Here is a 15,220-nt window from a genome sequence, read left to right as displayed (position 1 = left end):
TTGGGATGCCTTTATCCATCATGTAATAAATGTGTATTGAGTACCAACTGTGTGCCCAACACCATGTGCTGGTGTTGGATCCCAAAGATCTACAAGTCTAGTTGGAGAGACACAGGCAAGTTAAATTTTTAGAAGCCATTATGGTTTGTGAAGAAAGTACATGCAAAGAAATTTAGAGCTGGGACTTCCACTTGGAGCAATCAGGAAACGTGTCATGGAGAGACTGGTGGGTCTTGAACTGGGAAGAAGGGAAGGAATTGGAGGATGAAGTATGGAACAGACCCTCCAGCTGGGAGGCTGCAGCCAGTGCCTGTACCTGCTGATAGGGCAGGTGTCAGGGAAGTACCACTTCCTGGTGAAGAGCCCTGGCCTGTGGCCAGGAGACCAAGAACTGGTACAATGTTTTTTTAAAAGGAGGGAAAAAGGGCATTTAGAGTCTACCCTAACCATTAGGACACAGAACATTCTGCACTATCCTCGACCATGTGACCTGGTGTCTCTTGCAGCATCTCCTTCAGAGAGCAGGCGATGGGCACACCTAGCCACCCGTGTCCCCTCTTCCCTCACCCCCATTCTACAGCAGTCACCTGGCCCCAAGGCTGCCAGGAGAGGGTGGTCAAGGAGCTGACAGTTCAATGAGGAGACACAACTCCTGCCCAAGAACCAAATTTATGTCATGCGTGTTTCATTTGACCCAGATGTTGTTTTGTGTTTTTTAATGTTCAGTTCGTTGCAAACGTTTAAAAGCTGCACGATATCACAGAGAGAAAGGAGGTTCAGCCTCTCTTTAAAACCGAGTTTTAAAGGTGCTCCTGTGAGCCCTCTTCCTTGCACAGCACAGCAGCCACAGAGGGACACCTCCTGCCTCCTTCACACAGGGCTTGCTCTTCCCCCGTCATAGTCCAGTCCCACCAGCTCACACTCAGTCTCCTTGCCACCTGGCTACTGTTGATTTATTCTTTTTAAGTTTCTTAAACTTAGCAGACACCAAAAAACACACACAAGCGTGAGGCTTAATGAGCTCTAGAGAGCACCGTCGCCACAACCCGTTGCTCCATTTTCCTTTAACCTCAAGTTTCGCTGTGAAAAATTCTGGCAAGCTTAGTTTTTCTACCACAACTTACTGGGTCATTTGTTTAAATACTGAAGAAAAAAAGTTTTTTTAAGTATAATAATTTTATTTATGTCCTGTTAGTTATTCTGGGTCTGTTTATTCAGTTTTAGGGTATTCCTTTCAATGTTTATTTAAATTTTGTTTTTTTAATCTCAGAAATGTTTGCTAGAATTATGGCAAATATAGTTGTTAATATTTATTCTATTTCCTTGCTTTAATTTTCTTCTTTCAGGAAACCTATTTTATAAATGTTGAACTCTTTTTTTCTGCCTGTCTGCTATATTTGTCACTTTCTCTTAAATCTTTTTTATTCATTTTGTTTTGATTTTTAAAAATTTTCCTCTTACTCATCTTCTATTTATCTTAACACATTGTTTATCCATTCTCGCCTTCCTAGGGGTTCCTGAGGCATTAATGCTCCAGCCACCCCCTAATCCCCACCCCACTACAGGCCTCACCTCAAACCCTCACTCACCTACTAGGGTGTGCAAACTCCTGTTTCCGTTGCTTTTCTCAAACTGCTGAGATTTTGAGCTCCTGATGGTTATTTCAGGGTTCTCAGGTCCATTAGATGCACTCCCTCACACACGTATCACTTCCTTCGGCCTCCTCCTGCATAGATGCTGGTACAAGCTCGTAGTCTTCACCTGCTCATATTAAGGGTTTGGGGGGATACTTGTCACCTGTATTTGGTATAGTCTCATCCATGAGTTTTAGTTTTGCTATCCCAGTTTTACTGTTTTTAAGGAGTGACTTGGAGAGATTTAAAAACTAAGACACAACTGCCACTACCTTGCCAGAATCTGCATTTTTGTTTTTAAGCTCTGATCTAATGAATTCTTACTCTTGGTGCTCCAACTACTTTCAGGAACTAGCAACTACAGTATGGGCTTTGAAATTGCCAAGCACCCCTCCCTCCTCCACGCTCCCAGCCCTCCCACTACACCCTGCTGTCACCCCAAGAGACAAGTGCTTGAGCTGTTGCTTAAAAGGTGTCACATAGTGCTGCATGTTGTATCTTCCTGACATTGCTGGTACAAATCCCCCAGCTTGGAAACACCATGGGCAAGACCTCCCTCCTGGTTTGAGTACAACCTTGGCCCCTGTCACAACTCCCCACTGCCATCTGATGAGAAATGGCTGTCAGTGCTGGGCAGCTAGATGCCAGGATGGGCCCTCAGGCTGCACCAGCGCTGAGAGCTCGGGTGATGGGGGGCAGGCCCCTCTCACAGCACGAGGGACACAGCTGGATTTTACCAGAAGGTGAACAAGCTTCTGGAAGTCAGCACCTGGGGTGCCCACAGGGAAGGCCCCACATCTGTACCCTTCCTTGAATCCTCACTACCTTGTATATAAAACTTCATGAGGTGATAAAGTGAGCAAGATCAAAAAACAAGATCAGCTTCCCTGGAATTAGTCCATAAATTTAGCATAATACTTGCTTTTTTGCAACCGATCTTTTTTTTAAAACGTTTATTTAAAAGAGTGAGTCTTCTGATCCACATCTCTCATCTTCCCTCTGAGCTCCTGCACAGTACAGTTTTATTCTGGTCCTCAGTCTTTCTGGGGCCATCTCACCTAGTTTACCTCTCTTAGATGCCAAGACATGCAGGTCCAGGCAGGAAGCTCCAAACAGTCGGCACCAAAAAACCTGGCTTCTTGGGCTTCAGCCAATTAAATCAACTTTACTCTGAGGCTGCCTTGGGAAGTGACAGGTTTAACAGCCTGGTGAACAAACAGTGGAGTTGCCGTCACACTTGAGTTATGGTCTGTTTCGGCTCCACATCAACTGCAATTTGCAGCTCCCATTCCCTAGGAGAGGGGAACCTTCAGGGCATCCGACGAGGAGTGGTGTCCTACAGGGGAGGTCTGACACGGGCACGGGACAGATGAGAAACATGATTAACACGTCCTATCATTCAAGGAGAAACTTCTCTTTAAGTCCAATCCTATGGAACATATTAGAAATAAGAACAAGTGTGAACCAAAGGCATTCAATAATTGATCTTCGGTGAATCGAAATATATCCTGCTATTGTGAGGCCACATTACAAATATAACCTAAGCACTGGCCACATTATCTTGCTCCCTCCCACATAGCAAGGTGGAGTCGGTGATCCTTGGGAGAGAAGAACGTGGAAGGGGCAATGGAAATGTTGGCGAGTTTGTTTTCGGCGCTCTGTCCATTTAGGCTCACCTCATCAGTAAAATTTTCTTTGCTGCCACCCTGGTTCTGAACAGTAAACACAGATTAGCTCATTTTATTTTCTGCTCTGCCAGTTGGGGAAAGTAACAGACATTAACAACAATGCTTTAGTGAATGGCCAAAGTATGCTTGTATTTATTCATCTTGCAAAGCCATCCAAACCAAAGAGGTGGTTTAAGATTTAATGAGATTAGTTTTCAAAGAGAACATAGCCATACAGTGGAATAGTCTAGTCATTAAAAATAATTAGATCTATCTGTACCATTATGAAAAAATATCTTAGCTATATTGACAAGTTTAAAAAGCAAATTGCATAATATGTACCGAACGACCCAACTTTTGTACAAGGGGTATGTGTGTGTGCATATGCATGTGTATATATTCTTTTCTAGGTACACACATACTCATTCTACACGTTACTAAATACTGAATACAAAAAAAGAAACTGGAAAAAAACACACGGCAGATAACTGGTTAGATCTCCGGGGTATGTCTTGGGTTGGGTTTCTAAAGCAGCACACCCTAAGACAAGGATCTGCATGTAGTTCATTGGGAGGCGGGGGGCGGGGGGGGGGTGGCCCCTGGAAACACTTGGAGAAAGGAAAGTTGAGACACAGGAAGTAAGGAGTGTGTTATTAAACCAGTTACCAGAGTGGGCAACTGGGGCTCCATCCCACGGGGACCCTCAGGAGACAGTACAGACCATGCTTCGAATATCCCAGCCTGGGGGTGAGGAAGCCTGCTGTCCCACCCCAGCCACGACGGTCTGCGGTGGCCGGGACAGTAGCTCTGCTGGCCCTTCAGGCTTGTCCCATGTGCGCAAATCAAGAGAAAGCCCGTCCTCTGCAAGTTATGAGACCACGAGAGCTGTGGTGCTAAGGGTGAGACATCCGCCACGTCTGCTATGGGGCAGGCCATGGAAGACACCTCAACGTTAATTTTTATTGGGTTTCCTGTATCAATGACATTTTAAAATGAGGGGGAAAAAACCTGATAATAAAAATACCAAAACATTAGGTTTTCTAGAGAAAAGAAAAAGAGACATACAATTAAGCCAGACAATATGTAGGGAGGCCAGGGACCTCTCCTCAAAGTGGGCCTCCCACCTAGAAAACGTTTGCCCCAAAGGCCACCGGCCCTGGAGATGAGCTCAACTGACAGGCAGGGTGGACAGTGTCATGAGGAAAGAGACAGCTGAGACGAAGCACCTTTGACATTTTATTCACTGATCATAAATACAGTCTCATGAGCGTTAAGGTGATTATGAATGATGTACTAGCACCTGGAACTTGACTGTCACATAGCACTCACTGTTTCACCATCGCCAGCCAGAGAATTCACGGGGGCTGCTCGGGGCGTCTCCCCTGATGAAGTGTTCAGCTTTTGGAGCAGCAATTTTATTCTTGGCTCGTTCTCAACAATTTTAAAAAAACTCAAAAAGATCAAGTATTTGCAAGAAAATATCAAAGAGAATAAGATTTTCAGTTCTTAGAGTCTAAAAGTAAAAAGGGGAGGTAAGAAAGAAGAGGAAAGGGGAAAGAAGTCAGGGGTCTGCCACGTTTCTTCCTTTCCCCAGAGCGTTTACAAAAACGAAAACCGGGGAGGTATCAATGCTGTTTGGAAATGGGCTGCGTCTCTCTGATGAGCCACTCGAGAGCTTCCTGGCGGCCCTGTTTCTGCAGCTCCTTTCCGATCACATCCCTGCAGGTCACGTGGTAGTTGTTGAGCCAGTCGCACTACAAGAGGGGAAGGAGGACAGACGTGGTGCTCACCATGGCACCTTTACCAAAGGCTACACGGGTGAACAGTGAGGGCCCCACGTGCTGAGATCACAAGACGACAGTAAAGAAACCCTTTCGCTCTGCTCACGGACAAGGGACTTCCTTGTGTTTTGTTTCCCTGGAAACAGATGGGACGAGGCCACATCACTTATGGTGAAAATGCTCTTGGAACAGCCTACTGCACGTGGACTGGCAATGACGGTGAGGGAACCATAAATACCTGACGGCAAGCCACAGTTCTGGGCTCCTCTAAGGACGGATTAACCTGTAACCAGCGTTCCCCGACAGGACAATGGAAGCCATACGCACAGGTCATACAAGAGGGAGGGGGTCTCATAGCTCCTGCACCCACAAAAGGGGCCTCATTCTCTTAAACGTGAGCCATCTCTGGGCGGTGGGAGGAGGGTCTGAAAAACAGCCCCTGGACCGCTGTGAAGACTCTTGCTAAGAGACACAGCCAAAGCTGTGGACACACTGAGTTCCCGATCCTGTATCCACTGACAAAGCAGAATAAACTGAGATGAGGGTCTGGTACAGTGGCTGTCTAACTGAACCTCAAACTTTTGGTGGCCAGGGACTATGGTGCTGCAGGATGGAGTAGGGAGTAACCTTGACTTTCAGACCCTCAACTGAATGTGGCCACCACACCAGTAGATAAAAAAGAGATAAGGAGGGAGGTCTGACAGGACCTGGTGCCTGGGTGGGGGCTGAGCCACTGGATCTGACGGTGAAAGTCCTGTAGCAGTGAAAGGGTGAAATCTCCCCTCTGTGGGGGATGAGAAGGTGGGGGTGGGGGGTTTAAGGCTGGGGTGAAGCAAGTTCTATCAAGAGGACAACAGCCCACTTTCTTCACTGTCCATCAGGCTGGCCTGACGGGACGCCCAGCTGCAGCGAGGCTGGGAAAAGCAACACCACCATGGGTGCAGTTGTTGTAATGGGCCGAATATTTGGGAAGGCAGTGGGGTTACAAAAGAATGGCCTTGTGGGACCACAGTCTGGACCAGGTACTGAAGCCTGGCAAAGGGGTCTTGACGGGCACACCAATCCTCAAGGCATGACGGCAGACAGGTGGGGTGGTGTTGCCAGGTGGCTTTGACCCAGCCGGGGCTCTAGTCCCCACTGATAAGAGCCCACTAGGCCTTGCTGGGAGGTGGGGATGGTGTAGTGTCAACGGAAACAAACTGCCATGTCCGCAACAAGAACAAGTGGGGCTACAAGGTAGCTTGCCATCCAAAACAGCTCAACAGTGAAGGTGACAGCAGCAGCCAACCCTGGGGACACTCCCAGAGCCCTTCTGGATGGTGGGGGGAGCTTCAGTGGGACCTGAGCAACAGCCCAAATGCCCCGACAGTGTGCAGCAGCCCATGTTCCTGTGACCAAAGTCTGATGCTGCCATCTGGTGACAAATGATGGGAATGCTGACCCAACCCCCAAATTCCCTAAAGTGACAACTAAGACATTCTAGGAGATAATAAAAGGCTGTGACCAGGTGTTTTAAAAGCCCAATGAACAGAATCTTCTTGTGGGCTATCACTGTGCCTTCAAACAGAATGAAATCCCAGATTCACTGAGTGGTATATGGGAAAGGAACCCTTCTGCTCAAAGATAATAAATGTAGTCTGCTTAATATGTTAAGTACCACTATCTACTGTTATTTGTGGAAAATGCTTGTGGTCCCAGGGTAGGAAGATATCTGGCTATAAAAACTAACTGGCCAGAAGAATAGTTCAGCAATCTGACCTTGGTCACCTGCCTGATCTCTCAAGCCCTACTCCAGGTTCCTGGGCCTCCCACTTCCCTGGCCTCATGAGCCTGGGGACCCGCCCTAGGATATGAAAGAGTTTCAAGACGTATAACACTCTGAGCTTGATAGGCACTGTTGTGCTCCTGCTTTGTGAAGGGTGTCACAGCCCAGCATGACCAGAATAGAAAGTATCACCTCTGTGTGAAAACTAGTCATATAATAATAAATCTTGCTTCTCACTTCCTTAATGTTTCATGAGGCACAAGAAAACACCCTGGTATGTGCAACAGCCAGAGGGGGCCCCACCACCCATCTGGCCTTCTGTGGAGAAGACCTAAGTCCCATAGCAGCTATGGCTCCTGCCCTCCTGGAAAACAATGGCGTATACTTCCTACCCGCACAATGGCGGGAAGTGCAAGACCATCTCTACCTGGTGGCCCAACAAACACAGGAAAAGCACCTGCAGTGCTCAGGAAACCCAGGATCATCAGGCTCAGTCGGCCTAGACCTCTAACTTAAGAAGTGAGAATGGAGTAGAGAACACAGGGCAGCTCTGCAGCCCCCACCCCCACACATCTGCCCTCCCCCAAGACTCCCTCATTACCTCTTTGTCTGTAAGAGAATCCACATCTATCATTTTGGTCTGTATCGGAACCAAAGTCAGAGGTTCAAAGGTCAGGCTTCCCCGGTTATTGAAGTTATACTGTGGGAAAAGGAAGAGAACAGAAGCTTTTACTTTTCATCACAATGAACCCCCCATGAGGTCATTCCCACCAGTTACAACCATCCCTCAGAGCCAGGTGTAACTGGTAATCAAGAAATAATCAGCTGGTCACCATTTTTAATAGGCACAGGAAGCACAGTGAACACAACTGATGCCACTTTGTAGGAGCTGTTCCACTGTGCAAACAATGGCCTGTGCCACCAGGACAAGCCAAACGAAGGGTCCCAGCAGCAGGCCCACAAAAGTGATGTCTACTGTGATGGAGAGGAAGTAGGGCCGGGGTGTGGGGGTGATGGGGCTCAGGGGCATTACTAGTTTTGGTTCTTGAGACTCTATAGAGGTATGATCCCCCAAAATCGTTTTTTAACAGTCAACCATGTGGCCTGCCTTGACCCAGCCAAGCCCGCTAGTGACAGATAACAGGTGTGTCCACTCCACGTGGTACAGAACAGCCAGGAAACACAACGGCGTGCCGTGTCTCTGGTCCTGGCACGGTCTTTGGGAGAGAGGTGAGAGGCTACTTTCAACATGGGAGCCAAGAGCAGATCCCTCCAGTCGACCTCGTTGGAGGCGTGGAAGCCACTTCCCTCCAACTGTTCCATTTCCATAGTCACCAGTGGAGGAGGAGCAAACAGTTCTTTTAGGTAAACTTAGCACCGATAGCCCTGCAACCTTTTGGTAATACTGATGGGGGAGACGGTGAATACCTGTATTCCAGAGGGCAACACAGCTGTCCAACTGCCTGCCCATGGGGCCTGACCCATAGTGTGACTAAGGGTTCTTCAGCTTTATCAGATAAAAATTATCTGGGTATTTGTTAAAAATAGTTTCCAGGCCTGGAAACTGAATCAGGGTCTGGAAGGAGTCTTTAAACAAGTAGCCCCCAAGCAGAGGAGACTTCCAGATGAGCCGCTGCCTCTAGTAAACTCAGAGCCCAAATCACATCAAGCAGGAATCAGCCTGGGGACCCATGAATCCCAGTTCTGGGTCCCAGTTCATTAAAGATTTTCTTTCTGGCTTCACAGAGAAGAGTGATTTCTAGGAAAGTCTCCGATATTAGGGAAGGGAGGCTCCATTTTGGCCCCAGAATGGCAGTCTTGCCTCCAAACATAAAAGTCTTCATCTCTCTCCATGAAATAAGAAAATTTTAAAAATAAATAGATATATGATTACTCACCTTGGTCTTCACGGGAACCACCAGGACAACATTCTCAATGCGAATTCCAAAAGCTCCATCTTCATAATACCCTGGCTCTAAAACAAACCAAACCCCAAAATGAGAAGCGGGCCATGATGAAGCTATAAGCACAGGGCTTTCCCCCTGGAATGACAGCCGCCCCGAAGCGGGAGGAGAAACAGATAATGGGTCCACTCAATCCGGCTGCAAGAGCCTAGGGGAGCCCACTTCTCCCACATGGCCATTTCTAATAGGTACTGAAAGAAAGGTTTTAAAGTTCCTGAAAACTGGCAAGAGTAGGGAGGACAGTAACAGGGGGCCCACCAAATAAATCATGGTGCATATCCATGAGGCATAATGACACAGGCATTAAAATACATTCACAAAAATTTGGTAATGACATGGGAAAAGGAAATTTATTAAGAAAGCAATAATTCCAGTATAATATCAATGATGAAAAAAAAAAGATATGAATATAAAAGACCAAAAGCTAACATATCAAAATATTAAGTCCTGTTTCCCCGGATGGTTGGATTACAATGATTTTCATTTTCTTCTTCACACTGTTCCATTGTCTCACTTTTTCTACCATGAACACGTATCACTTTTATAATCATAAAAGGTGGTTACTTAATTCAAAGTAACAGGAAGGGAAAATTGTTTCCAATTTACTTTAAAATAATTAAAATATAAAAAATGACAAAGAGCTATGTGAAGGTCACCTACCATCAGTGACAATCATGCCCGCCTCCAAGGGCTCATCGGAAAATGTTTTATAACTGATGCCACAAGGACCCTCGTGAACATTCAGAAAAGACCCAACACCATGTCCTGTTCCGTGCAGGTAATCCAGGCCAGAATCCCATAGTGCTGAACGGGCAAAAGAGTCGAGAAGGTGGCCTGAAAGACACATGAAAAACCATCTGAGGATATGTAAGTACTTTCCAATTTGCAAAGCACTTCAGAGATTAAATTTGCTACGTTTGGCTCCAGAGAGTGAAACAGAAAACAGGGGTAAAATTTACTAGAAGGATCAGATTTCATCCCAGCACAAAGAACCTTCTAATAATCAGAGCTCTTGAGGGCAGCTCCCCAGCCAGGCAGAGCTCAGTCTGAAGCTCGAGGACCATTTGTCCATGATACTGGTGAGGGGATGGTCACCTGAAGCAGGTAAGGGTTGTGTCAGATGACATGGACGTTCCCTTCTGAGCTCTGGGACCCTGAGGTTTCAGAATTACAAAGATGAGACTCTAACTAGATTGCAAGTAGGCAGGCACAACGGATAAGGAAACTAGCGTCCAGGGAGACCAGGTCTTGTCAACTCCCAGTCCAATCCCATACCAACCAGTCCTCACGCAAAGTATGCATCTAAAGTCAGTTCCCAGTAAAATATACCCCAACAAGGGCCCTAAGAGAAGGATGGGGCTCAGTGCTGAAGGGCAGACAGGAGGCTGGATCTACTTCTACTCAGGCGCTGAGGCCTTCATGCCCTGCTGTCTTCTCCTGAGAGCCACCCACATGTGTCAACCAACAACTTATCGGGGTCCCCAACCCCCAAGCTGTGGACCAGTACTGGTCCTTGGCCTGTTAGGAACCGGGCTGCACAGCAGGAGGCAAGTGGCGGGCGAGCCAGTGAAGCTTCATCTGTATTTGCAGCCGCTCCCCAGCGCTAGCATCACTCCCTCAGCTCCACCTCAGATCATCAGGCATTGGATTCTCATAGGAGCACTGGTCCCTGGTGCCAAAAAGGCTGGGGACTGCTCCCATATGAGGTTGGGAGAGAAGCACACAGTTAACACCGGGCCCAATCCTAACACTGGCTCCCTGGGAGGCCCTCTGACCTGTCAGTGGGTTCAGGGGCCTCACTTCATGCAGCATCCCCTGGCCCTGGCTGGGCCTGAAGTGGGTTGGGGGCTGACAGAGAGGGAAGGACATGTCCTACCACTCAAATTTAAACATGTTTGATGTCTGAACAAGAAAAAGCCTGCCATATGACAGAGGAACCACCTACCTTTGGTTCCAGTCGGGAAAACGGCTGCACTCACAGCTATGTGGCCCTTGAGGACATATGTGAAACATTCCTGCCAAAGAAAACCCAGGGGGCACGTTGCAGAGTGGGCACAGGCACTCTGGTCCTGTAGTTTTCTGAAGAATTTTTAGCAATACCACAGAGAAAAAAATCAAAGTACAAAGAAAAAACACCTAGTAGGAATAAAAGGTTGGCCTAGGGACCAAAGTTCCAGAAAATCTTGAAATTTAATTTAGTAAAAGAGAACTGTCAGAGAGTTGACCCCACAGATCTTTCCCTTATAATGAGCATTCTGACACATACTATGTCACCTGAGCCTTAGAAAGACTGGAAAATAAAAAGTACTGATGATATCAGCCAACATTATTGAGCCATTCCTCTGTGCCAGGCACTGTACATTTAATCCCACACTTCGTGGCAGAGGCACTGCAGTCATCCACACTTTACAGAGAGATGAAGTAGCATGCTGGGTTGCGTGGTTCCTAAGTCACAGCATCTGGCCTGGGAGCCAGGCAGTCCTGCTTCAGTATCTGTGCTCCTTACCACCATGCTACACTCAGGGGTATCCCTACTGCCTGGACAGGAAAAGTGCTGTTTGGAAAGTTAGTGGCTTGCCAGGAGTCTGGTCTGGGGCTCTTTTCACAGCACAAAAAGAGTCACGCCAAAGGTATCTGGGCCCAAGGTCAAAGTCTTCAAAGGTGCTGATACCTGCAAGCAGGGATTGAAACTAAGAAATCAGCCCCAGAGCATCATATAAAACTCTCTTCTCTGGATAAGCTTCCTGAAGTTTATGATTCATTCAGAGACTCAACTAACATTCCCTGGGAGGTGACGATGACCTGGGAAATTGCTGGGCTCATAGAACCTTCACAACCAACCATGGATATGGGTACTTTTATCCCCATTTTTATGGATGGTATAAGTGCCTCGTTCAAGGTCATGGAGCCAATAAAAGCCAAGAAGATCAGAAGCCCAGTTTCCAGACTCCTGGTACACCTCCACATCACAGCTGCTTCCTACTTTCCTTGCCAAACAGACCAGACACTGAGCAGAAAATGTCACCACAGAGGGCTCCTATAAATAGGAATAGGAACACTGTACTTGAAAGAAGAATGGGGTGGCTTTCAGAATCAAATCTAGTCACTCTTTGTAAAAAGCATATATTTCACTACCCAACTCCCATCCTCAAAGAGATTTCCTAACTCAAGAGAAGGCCAAAGCTGTTTAAACTTGAATATGAGCTACTTTGACCTCAGTAGACAGAATGCTTTCAAAAGTTCCCCAATAATTAAATGGACCTCATAAAGCAGGTAAGCCAGACTCCACTGTAATGAGCTATTTTACTGTCCCACATATAATTTTTATTTATTGATACACCCCCTTTTCATAAAAGCAATGCTCTTCTTAAGAAAGCAGAGAGAGCCTCTCATGCTTTCTGCTCCACCTTACCTTCTCATAAGCTGTAGGGGTCCCAAAATGCATGGTCCGGGTCACGTCTGTAGTTCCATCCCTTTCCAAAACAAAGGACAAATTAGTTTTCCATCAAAATAAGCTTTTGCTCAAAAATGAGACAGATGAGGATGTGGAGAATTTAGAACCCTCATATACTGCTGGTGGACATGTGAAATAGTACAGCCACTGTGGAAAAGAGTTCCTTAAAAGGTTAAACATAGACTTACCCAATGGCCTGGCGACTCCACACCTAGGTAAGTACCCAGAAGAACAGAAAGCATATGTCCACATAAAAGCTTATACACAAATATTCATGGCAGCATTATTGATAATACCCAAAAGACAAAAACAAACCAAATGCTCATCAACTGATGAAAAGATAAACAAAATGTGTTATACCCATACAATGGAACATTATTCAGCAATAAAAAGGAATGAAGTACTGACGCATGCTAGAACACAGATGAACCTTGAAGACGTTAGGCTAAGTGATAGAAGCCAGAAACAGAAGTCTATATAATTCCATTTATGTGAATAGTCCAGAATAAGCAAATCTATAGACAAAGTATAGCCATGGTTCCCTGGGTAGGGGAAGATGGGAGGTGACTCCTAATGGCAAAGTGTGTTCTTTTTCAGAGTGATGAAAATGTTCTAAAATTGACCGTGTTGATGGTTGCACAACTCTGCGAGTATACTAAAAACCATTAATTGTAACCTTTGAGTGAGTAAATGGTATGGTATGTAAATTATATCTCAAAAAAGTTGTTATACAAAATAAAATGAAACAAAATGTTCATGCAACGATGGCCCGATGTAGTGGGAGTGAACTCAGTCAGGTGCTGACACACACATTCTTGTTCTACAATGTGACAGCTGTTTCATGGAAGACACCAACACTGGGATTATAAAGGCAAGGGAGGACAAAGTAAACAGAGCCTGTTTCTAGTAAAAAAAGACTAAACTCCCAATTCCTCCTTTCAGGACAGCAAAGAGTTTATTGGCCCCTAAAAACACCCAAACACACCTCTTGGAACACCCTAATCCATACCCTCAACAGAATAACTTCCGGAAGCTTGCTAGAAAGGATAACTTCCGGAAGCTTGCTAAAATTTAGAAGTGAACCAAAGTTTATACCATTACCCTAGCAATCCCAATACCCCTAGCTCTAGGCTGTTGGCACCAACACCCAAGGCTAGGCTATGGTCTCCGTGTACCTGGCCGAGCTCAACTAATAACTAGGCTCTCTATCAGCCACAGTCCCAACTGCAGTGGGAAAGAGAGCACTTAAAGGCCTTGCTCATGCTCTCTTAATGCAGACACCACCTATTCCAGCCCCTTCTCATGGGTTCTACATCAAGCCCCAGCCAAATCTTGGGTTCTCCTCTGAGGAACCAATATAGATGATGACTGTGAAAGTGGCAAGACATAAAGGAAATTCTGGGGCAACCTTTGTTTCTCATTTATTCATTCAAAATTAAGTCCTCACTTCACAAGTTCCTAGGCCACTGCAAGTCCAAGGAGCTAGCAGGCGGTTTATGGGCTGGGATAGACTTTCCAATGGTTCTGAAAACTTGCTTTCAGTTACTTAGTATTTAACAACTTCCCGCCAAGGACTAAATGTTTCTATCAAACAGTCTTTTGTGGGAAGAGAGTCACAACTGGACTATTTTAACTAGGGGTGAAAAAAAGGACAGGACACAGGAAAGATTCCATTAACGGCCGGCCGGCACAGAACGGGATTACCAGCTGAGCACTCTCAGCTGGAGCCTGTGACATTCTATGGCAACCCCATTCACTTACTTGTACTGAGCGCCCGAGTCAATGAGGTATACCTCGTCCAGCGACAAAGTCCTATTCGTCTCAGGGACCGGCCTAGGAAAGTTAATTAAAAATTAATTATTCCACAAATGTAAAACATTTGCTATATCCTGGAGGAGGGCATACTTATACTTTTCGTACAACTTATGTAAGACTAAAATTACAACAGAAAACAAAGTTACCCAGTAACTTAATTATTACAACTAACATTAACCTTCTTCTATTCAAAGACCCAGTCAAACCTATCACCCCAATTAGATAAAGAGCTTAGCAAGAGGAGGTAAAATAACATATTTCTTTATATCTATCTCCATTTCTGTCTGGAACAAAAGCAGATGTTCATGAGATAATTGTAAAAAGTACAAAAATAATAATCAAAAGGCACAACAGGACCAAGCTAGAGTCTTTGCAACTGGGAAGGGAGCAGCCTGGAATCACCTGTCTCTGGATGTGGGGGTCCTGGGCCCCCACTTTGGCCTCCATGTCCCTCCCCCCTCCTCAGTCCTGATCCCCTTAGGTGCCTCCCCACTTTCTTCTCAGACCACCAGACAGGTACGTAAATGTCTCAGTTTGGGAGAAAAACTAAAGGGATCTCTGCTAGCAAAAGGAGTAGATCACGACACTCATGCTGAGGCACTTTTTCAAATGAACCTGCGGTATCTTTTAAAAAGGGATCTGATTTTGCTGTGCCTTTCCACACAACATCGCTGTACTGGAAAATGCTAAAAGGGATACGAGCAGTCCAAGCCCACACCCTGGCAGCTGAGAGGTTCTCCTTCATTCCCAGGCACCACCCCCTCTACAACGAGGTCAGAAGCCATTCCAACCAGATGTGGAACCAGCTCCAGAGCCCTGCTATCAACAGGCTTCCAACAGCCTGCAATGAAGAAATGCCAAAGGAGAAGGAAATTCCGCCTCCCTTGCTCTAAAAGTTTTTGATGTGTTAATTACCTGCAAATTCTAGGAAATTCGTCACCTGAGTTAAACATAAGACAAAAGCTGCAGTCCTTTTGATATTTTAATGGGAACAGAAGCATTAATGTGAGAGAACTGTGCAATCACATCTGTAACCCTCTCCCACACACAGCTTCAGAACTTGCCTCAAGACTAAAATCTAAAAGCAATTATCAAAACGGGGGGTGGGGTGGGGGAGGGGGAGAACCTGTGCCCAAGTAT

At 46.1% G+C, this 15,220-nt stretch overlaps 1 protein-coding gene and 1 long non-coding RNA gene across 2 annotated transcripts in view; both read right to left on the bottom strand.

Moving 5' to 3' along the window:
• The window catches only part of LOC120609110 (uncharacterized), a 36,559-nt gene extending 33,231 nt beyond the window's left edge, over nucleotides 1-3,328 (bottom strand). Inside the window, exons 1-2 of the long non-coding RNA XR_005654672.1 lie at nucleotides 3,311-3,328; nucleotides 1,590-3,063 (exon numbers count right to left, since the gene is read on the bottom strand). This is a non-coding gene — a long non-coding RNA (uncharacterized LOC120609110). The remainder of the gene's footprint in view (nucleotides 1-1,589; nucleotides 3,064-3,310) is intronic.
• Nucleotides 3,329-4,524: 1,196 nt separating this feature from the next.
• XPNPEP1 (X-prolyl aminopeptidase 1) overlaps nucleotides 4,525-15,220 on the bottom strand; it is a 47,036-nt gene continuing 36,340 nt past the window's right edge. Inside the window, exons 11-18 of the mRNA XM_039870899.1 lie at nucleotides 14,780-14,921; nucleotides 14,027-14,116; nucleotides 12,224-12,284; nucleotides 10,757-10,826; nucleotides 9,472-9,645; nucleotides 8,746-8,822; nucleotides 7,449-7,547; nucleotides 4,525-5,055 (exon numbers count right to left, since the gene is read on the bottom strand). Of these exons, the coding sequence (XP_039726833.1) occupies nucleotides 4,927-5,055; nucleotides 7,449-7,547; nucleotides 8,746-8,822; nucleotides 9,472-9,645; nucleotides 10,757-10,826; nucleotides 12,224-12,284; nucleotides 14,027-14,116; nucleotides 14,780-14,921 (842 nt within the window). The 3' untranslated portion in view covers nucleotides 4,525-4,926. The remainder of the gene's footprint in view (nucleotides 5,056-7,448; nucleotides 7,548-8,745; nucleotides 8,823-9,471; nucleotides 9,646-10,756; nucleotides 10,827-12,223; nucleotides 12,285-14,026; nucleotides 14,117-14,779; nucleotides 14,922-15,220) is intronic.

This window comes from Pteropus medius, unplaced genomic scaffold, assembly GCF_902729225.1.
Source record: "Pteropus medius unplaced genomic scaffold, Ma_sr-lr_union100, whole genome shotgun sequence".
Lineage (NCBI taxonomy): Eukaryota > Metazoa > Chordata > Mammalia > Chiroptera > Pteropodidae > Pteropus > Pteropus medius.
The sequence above is the reverse complement of the archived record's forward strand: the minus strand, read 5'-3'. Positions and strand labels throughout refer to the sequence as shown.